Here is a 7,044-nt window from a genome sequence, read left to right as displayed (position 1 = left end):
ATATATTTAATATTCATAAAAAAATATAATATTTCTTATTACAATATATCATCATTGATTTTTTTTACTGTATTTTTTCATTACTCTTATTTCTTAATTTTAGATAGATATATTTATATTAATATTAATTTATATCAAATAAAAATATAGCTTCATGTAATTTTTATCTTATACAGTGAAACGAAGAAAATGATAATGTGAAAGCATTAAATCTTGAAGCCATATTTTCCATAGCTTCGGTGCTCGCCATTCTCATATCAAACTCCTGACAGCAATCACATGTATGGACAACCATAGACCCACCCATAATTATCATCCCACATGGTATTCTGTGATGGCAACATGACACTTCTGACCCCCTTACTCTTTCATTATTTTTTCATCTCTCTCTCTTTCTCTCGATCGATACGATCGATCGATTTCTTACCACAATAAAAACCTCACCAAACTTTCCATCAATGGCTCAGTGGGTCATCTCTCTCTCTCTCTCATTCTTAATTGAAATCATGGTTTTTCTCATATGAACCTCTGCACTCCATCCTCATCTTCTTTCGGTAACCAAACCAATCAAAGAACAGTAGAGAAGCCCTCTTAGTTGGACTTATTGCTTTCTACATGAAAGTTTATATTTTGGAGTTTTAATTTTCTTTTCCTTTTTATTCAGTACCTATTCCTCTGCTCTCTTCTCTTCTGATTGACTGGTTGGGCCTTATTCGTTTACTTGAAAAAGCCTTCCTTTTTTCCGTAGAAATGGAGGTCTGAGCCAATCAGAACTAAGTTTCTGGCTCTGTCTATTTCCAAGTTATTATCTTAAGGCTATTGGGAATGATACCCATGTATGGAAAATATTTATTTCTCTACCTTTTTGAGGAATTGTTGAAGGCGAAAGTTTCTTGCAGTAATGCGCTTTACTCCAATATTAGCTGTAATATTAGTTGGAGTGAGTCGTAATTTTTGGTAATAGAGCGTATGTGATTTAATGCATAAAGATTTAGAGACATTTTTCCTATTTTTTCCTGGTTGTTGATCGGGTTTACCGAAGTTCTTAGAGGTTTCCTCAGACCCTTGATTTTGGATTTGGGGTAAATCATAAAACTTGGTAGGCATTTTAAGGCGCTGAGCGCCAAACTTTTTGCTGTGGTGAGTTGATTGGCTGAGGAATTGAGCAAATGTCTGCAAAGGTTTTACACATATTTAGTGAAGAAAATTCTGAGTTGCAGAAGCAAATTGGATGCATGACTGGAATCTTTCAAATGTTTGATAGACACAATTTGCTTGGTGGAAGGAGGTTTAAAGGGAGAAATAATAAGAAAATACCTCCAGGTTTGTTTGTCTTCTTCTTTTAATTTATAGTACTTTTGATTGATTCCCTTTTGCAGTTTTTTTTTTTAATGTTTCAATAACGCTGTATGCAAATCTATCATGATATCATGATATGATTATTAATCTGACTTTTTAGGTTGAATTTAAGGAGACAAATTTTCATTCTTAAGCTTATGATTTTGTTTTGAAGGACTGATTCCTGCTTTTTGTTTGATATGAGCACCTATTTTCATGGAAGTTTAATTTACAAATTCTCATTATTTATTGGATGCATGTTTTCTCAAAGCACACTAATATCTTATTGTTGTATGGCTAATTTATTTATATTTGGGCATCACTTGTGCTTAGGGGCTAAGATTTAACTTAAATAGAATTCAGTACATCCAGTTTGAGGTAATCTTGAGAGAATTTAAATATGAAAGTTGTTTGACTTAATATTAAATCTTATTAAATATTGTAAACTATTTGGATATTTATTTTACGGTTTAAAATTTCTGTTAAATGTGTTAAATCCTACCAATAGTGGAACTTAAAACATACTGAATTTAATGAATAACGGATTTGAAACGGGATTTGTCAAAATATTATGATTTCAATTCCCTAAAATTTTGTTTGGCAAGATCTAAGCCAAATCCTGCCTAAAATAGTATATCAAACAGCTCTTTGACTTGGCTTATTCTAGACTGCCTGACATACAATGCTGAGCTAAAATGAATTCACTGATTTGTTTGAGATCAATCAGTGCTGTTATTCTATTGTCTTATAAAAATTTAATCTGGTTTTTGCTATGTCTTTTCCTTTTCAGGAAATTCCTTTGTAAATGTCAGCAATTGTGGACCAGATAATGCTACATGTTCTCCTCAATTAGTTCTGGTGAGATTTTCTTTTGATAGAATGAATTTGTTTACCAGTGTATGTATTCAGGCCTATGAACAAATTTTTTGTTCATCCAGGAGAAAAATTTAAGTGAAAACCAAAGAATGTCAATGGAATCATCTAGAACTTCCTTCTCATCCTCATCTTGTTCATCATTCTCATCTATTGAATGTAATAAATCAACTCTTCAAGGACCAACATCCTTCAAGCAAGCAAATTTTCCGGATAAATCTGCAAAGAATTTACCGAAGTCTGAAAGCAAAGAACCACAAAGTCTTTCAGTGAAGTCTTCATACAAAGAGGAGTTCAAACAGCATGTACTGACCTACATTAATTCTCCAAGACCAATGCACCTATCAAATTCAATGGATGGATCTTATGTGATTAATGGGATAGATACCAAGAAATCAAGATCACATTTGGATCAAAATGAATCATTTAGAGTTCTTATGAAGATCAAAGAAGCTCCATGGACCTTTGAAGGAAAAGATGTCGCTTTAAATCGTCGGTTTTCTTATGATGGGAGAGAAATCTCGACCAATTTTCTTGATTCTTGTGAGAACGGAAAACGAACATCAAAACTTAGAGAATTTGCAAGACTTTCTTTGGACAGTAGGGAGAGTTCTATGAAGAGTTCTAACTCTATAATGAAGGATTTTGATGGGAATAGGAGCAAGAAGGAAAAAAACTTCACATATTCAAATGCTCAAAAAGAATCTGGAAGCAAGCAAAGTGTTTCTAGTGTTGTTGCCAAATTAATGGGTTTGGAAGCCATACCTACATTAAGTTCAAATCATGAAGAACAAGTTGATAGCATAAATAATTGCCCATTAAATACCTCAAATGATGTGAGAGAGAGTTTTGACTCACCGAGGAGCTCTCAAAAGAATCTAACTAAACACTCTGAAAAAAATCCAGTAGTAATTTCAAAACCTTCTTGTACTGCAAAGACTCAGATAGAACTTGCTCCTTGGAGGAAGCAGAAGAAGAAAATTCATGTTACCCAGAACACATTAAAGCAGCAGCCTGAGACTGTTTACAGTGAAATTGAGAAGAGATTGAAAGATCTTGAGTTTCATCATGCAAACAAGGATCTAAGGGCACTTAAGCAAATTTTGGATGCCATACAGGCTAAAGGGTTGTTGGAATCCCAGAAAAATGAACATCAACTTTCACCAAAATTAGTTACAATTAGGGCTGATGAAAATCTTAGATCTCCAATTGCCCAAAAACCGCAGCTGCTAGCCTCAACAAAGCGAATTAGTAGTAGAAGAACTTTTGATAAACCTATTGTAATCATGAAACCTGCAAAATTGCTCAACAGATTTGATGTCTCTGCAACTTCTAGCGATCATTTGCATGGCTTTACCAGAATTCAAAGGCTAAGAACTAGTGAGGCTGTGGATAGAAAGAAGGAATCTTTCAGTAGCAAATTGGCAAGAGATTGCAGTCCAAGAGCAAGCCCTAGAATTAATGGCAAGACCGAAGAAAATGACCAGAAAAGTTGTTCAAGAACTGATCTTGGTTCATCTAAGCCTCAGCATTGTTCAAGGGATAACAATGAAAAACCGTCATATGCTGTGAGTCCCAGGTTACTGCAAAAAAGGCTTGAAGTTGAAAGGAGGATTCGCTCTTTGGTTTCTTCTTCTGATTCAAGCAAACAGCAAGTTAATAAGCAGCCATCTGAGTCAGTTTCTCCAAGAATAAAACTTGGACGTCGACCCACTTTAAGTCAGCTGGGAGATGAGATGTCTCAGAGATCAGATAGCAATATGAGCACAGCGTCACAGCTGGATATGGAAGATACATCAGCAAAGAAAAACTTTGCTTCCCCAAAACAAGGAGGTCAAAAGGTATTGTATTGCAATTTGGATTCTAGTTTATATTCTTTATCTCAAAAAAATTTACCTTAGGGCCCATTTGGTTGCTTCAAGTTAGAAAACAGTTCTAGAAAATGTAGAAGTTTTTTAGATCCATCATTTGGTTGTACACAGTAAGAAATGAACATTAGTTTTAATCAGTTCAAATCTCTTCAAATTCTTCTCATATGTAAGGATTTCATTCACTCCCAAAATGAGTGAAGTGGAATATTTATTTCTTAAAAAATGTTGTCCTTCAAAAAAAAAAAAAAAAGGTCCGTTATAGAAAATTGAAAAGTTAGGATCCATATAGACTCAGCAATTACTGTGGTAAGCAGTGTATTGTTTTATATGTCAAATCTTTCTGTTAGACAATGTTCTATTTGCTATTGTGATTTCAATGCTGAAAAGTGCTTTGTTTTTTTATTTAACTCTTATCCCTATCAATTAATCTTGAAATATCTTGCTTTGCTTGTGTTCTTAGAATCCTCCAGATGCACTGGATGAAGAAGCTTCCACCTTAGCTCTTGCAGCTGTGGGTGCTGAACAGCCTAGTCCAATCTCTATTCTAGATGCTACATATCTTCATGATGACCTTCCATTTGCAGCGGTGAAGAGAAGCACAAATGTATCTAAAGGTGTGGAAACAGGCCCTTTGTTCTGCTATTCTTTTCAGTTTTCTTATAATAGTATAATTTTATGTTCTGTTTAGACAATTTAATCGCAATCTTAACATGCCATTGAGAGAGTGGCCCTGGAGTTCTGGTTAAATTACCTGTAGTGTATTCTCCAAGTGCAGGGTTTAAATGTTGGGCCCTGTAGTTGTGGTTAAATTACCTATAGTTTATTCGCCAGGTTCAGGATTTAAATGTAGGGATGGGGTTGTTTACATAAACTTCTCTATAGAGTCAATATTAGCAAGGGCTCCATGTCTGGAAATAGAAGAAACCTAATTCAATCATCAAGAGTTAAAAAAAAAAAAAAAAAAAAAAAGTTGACTAGTACACTAGTCGCCTCCAAAACTTTATTCAATTTTACCCAATTGATAGTTGCCTTATTGTTGCTACTACAAATTCTACTATGATGTAACTGTAGTTTTACATCTCTAATTTCTCAAATCTACCTTAAAGACATAACCCCTCTCTTTATAAAGAAACAAATAGGATAGATGGGATAAATAACATGTCCAAAATGCCCTATATAATAACAACATAAGTATTAGAAACTTTTGGGGGCTCCAGCTCTCAATGCCCTAGGAAGGGGCTCCATTCTCCCCTTCCAACCATCATGTATACTTTACCATGCAGATCAATCCATGACTAAGGTTTCATTTGGGACGGCTTTCTTATTACTTCTAAAAACAACTATTTAGTATAAATTTTTTTTATTTTGTACTAGAAAGCTGCTTTAAGAAGCAATAAAAAAACGGTCTCAAACGAAATCTAAATCTGCATCACACATTCGCTTTATACAGCAGAAAATCGATTTCCATCATAACACTCCACGCATGAGTTAAGAGTCTTCTTGTCTTATTTCTTTGAGCCAAATATAGTCTTCAATGACATTTTGAATCTTCTTGGCTCTTTTGTTACACTCAAATCTTTCTGAACTGGTGCTCTAGACTCAGGCAACTATTTCGGATATAATAAATTAGGTGTATGGTTGCTTCAGCCTCCTATGGTTCACATTATGTTAACATTAGGATATAATGTTTAACAATTCTGACAACATAACAGTTATCCTATTTCGATTTCCTATATCCATAACTTGTGCAAACCAATTGTTGTTTTACTTGAACAGGTAATAAGCTTCCAAATTCTTATAACGTCTGTAAATCTCATAAGATAGATTCTGAGAATAATCAGAAGAAACTTGAGAGAATCGGGAATCTGCTTCAGAAGCTAGATAAGCTTAGTTCAACTACAGAAAGAACTTCAACCACAGACCACATTGCATTACTATGTGAAACACAGAACCCGAATCACCGATATATCTCAGAAATATTGTTAGCCTCAGGTCTTCTAATGAAGGATCTCAGTTCAGAATCTTCTAATTTAATGCCAATTCAGCTTCAGCCTACAGGGCACCCTATTAACCCTGACCTGTTCCTTGTTCTTGAGCAGACAAAATCCAGCCAAGTATCCAAGTCTAAAATCATAAATGGAAGTACTTCACTCCATTGCAATTTTGATATCGAGAAGCTGCACAGAAAGCTTGTGTTTGATGTTGTTAATGAGGTTCTTGTTCAGAAACTTGAGCATCCTATGATTCTTCCGGCAAGGAAACTCCAAGGCAGGCTTCCAAGTGGACAACAGCTGCTAAAACAACTATGTTCTGAAATTGACCAGCTTCATACCGAGGCTTTTAAATCTGAAGATCCTGATGATGATGAGTACAATATACTCGGTGAGGAAATTCTTCAACAGCTGCCGGTAGATTGGAATGATTACAGAAGAGAATTTCCCTGCATTGTCTTGGATATTGAACGATCGATATTTAAGGATATGATAGATGAGCTTGTCTGTGGTGAAGCATCTAGTTTGAAGTACAAGTCTAGCAGAAGGCACAGGCAGTTGTTTGCCAAATGAGTGAAGAAAATAACCATAAAGTATATTTTATTTTTCCCTTATCTTCTTCTGTGAGTAGTTATCGAGTAAATACAGAATAAAATCAGATGATTTTCTGCAATATGTACAGTATCAATGATATTGGAACATACAACATATATGGGTTTATTCATAATCTCTAAATTAATTATATTGAATGAAGTTTTCTTATTATTGAGCAGTTTCTTGAAATTTTTGAAGGTGAATTGAAGTGATGTTCTGTTATCCATTTTGTATTTGTAACGTTCTTCTGATGTTTGCCTTTCCTGTTTGCCCATAGATTTGATTTTCAAAGCCCATTGGAAATAAACATTTTCATTTGAAGAAAACAAGGGGTCATTTGCTAACTTGATCTTTGAATAGAGAGAGTGGATCTAGAA

At 34.5% G+C, this 7,044-nt stretch overlaps 1 protein-coding gene across 1 annotated transcript; it reads left to right on the top strand.

The window, feature by feature from the left end:
* The first annotated feature begins 313 nt into the window (after positions 1 to 313).
* Positions 314 to 6,838, top strand: LOC110098525 (protein LONGIFOLIA 1). The gene is made up of 5 exons (XM_020825382.2): positions 314 to 1,323; positions 2,129 to 2,196; positions 2,277 to 4,052; positions 4,543 to 4,696; positions 5,859 to 6,838. Exons 1-5 carry the CDS (start codon positions 1,170 to 1,172, stop codon positions 6,644 to 6,646), a joined length of 2,940 nt encoding a protein of 979 aa, XP_020681041.1. The 5' UTR covers positions 314 to 1,169; the 3' UTR covers positions 6,647 to 6,838.
* The last annotated feature ends 206 nt before the right edge of the window (positions 6,839 to 7,044 follow it).

Source organism: Dendrobium catenatum, unplaced genomic scaffold, assembly GCF_001605985.2.
Source record: "Dendrobium catenatum unplaced genomic scaffold, ASM160598v2 fragScaff_scaffold_133, whole genome shotgun sequence".
NCBI lineage: Eukaryota > Viridiplantae > Streptophyta > Magnoliopsida > Asparagales > Orchidaceae > Dendrobium > Dendrobium catenatum.
This window is presented reverse-complemented; position numbering and strand designations above follow the sequence as displayed.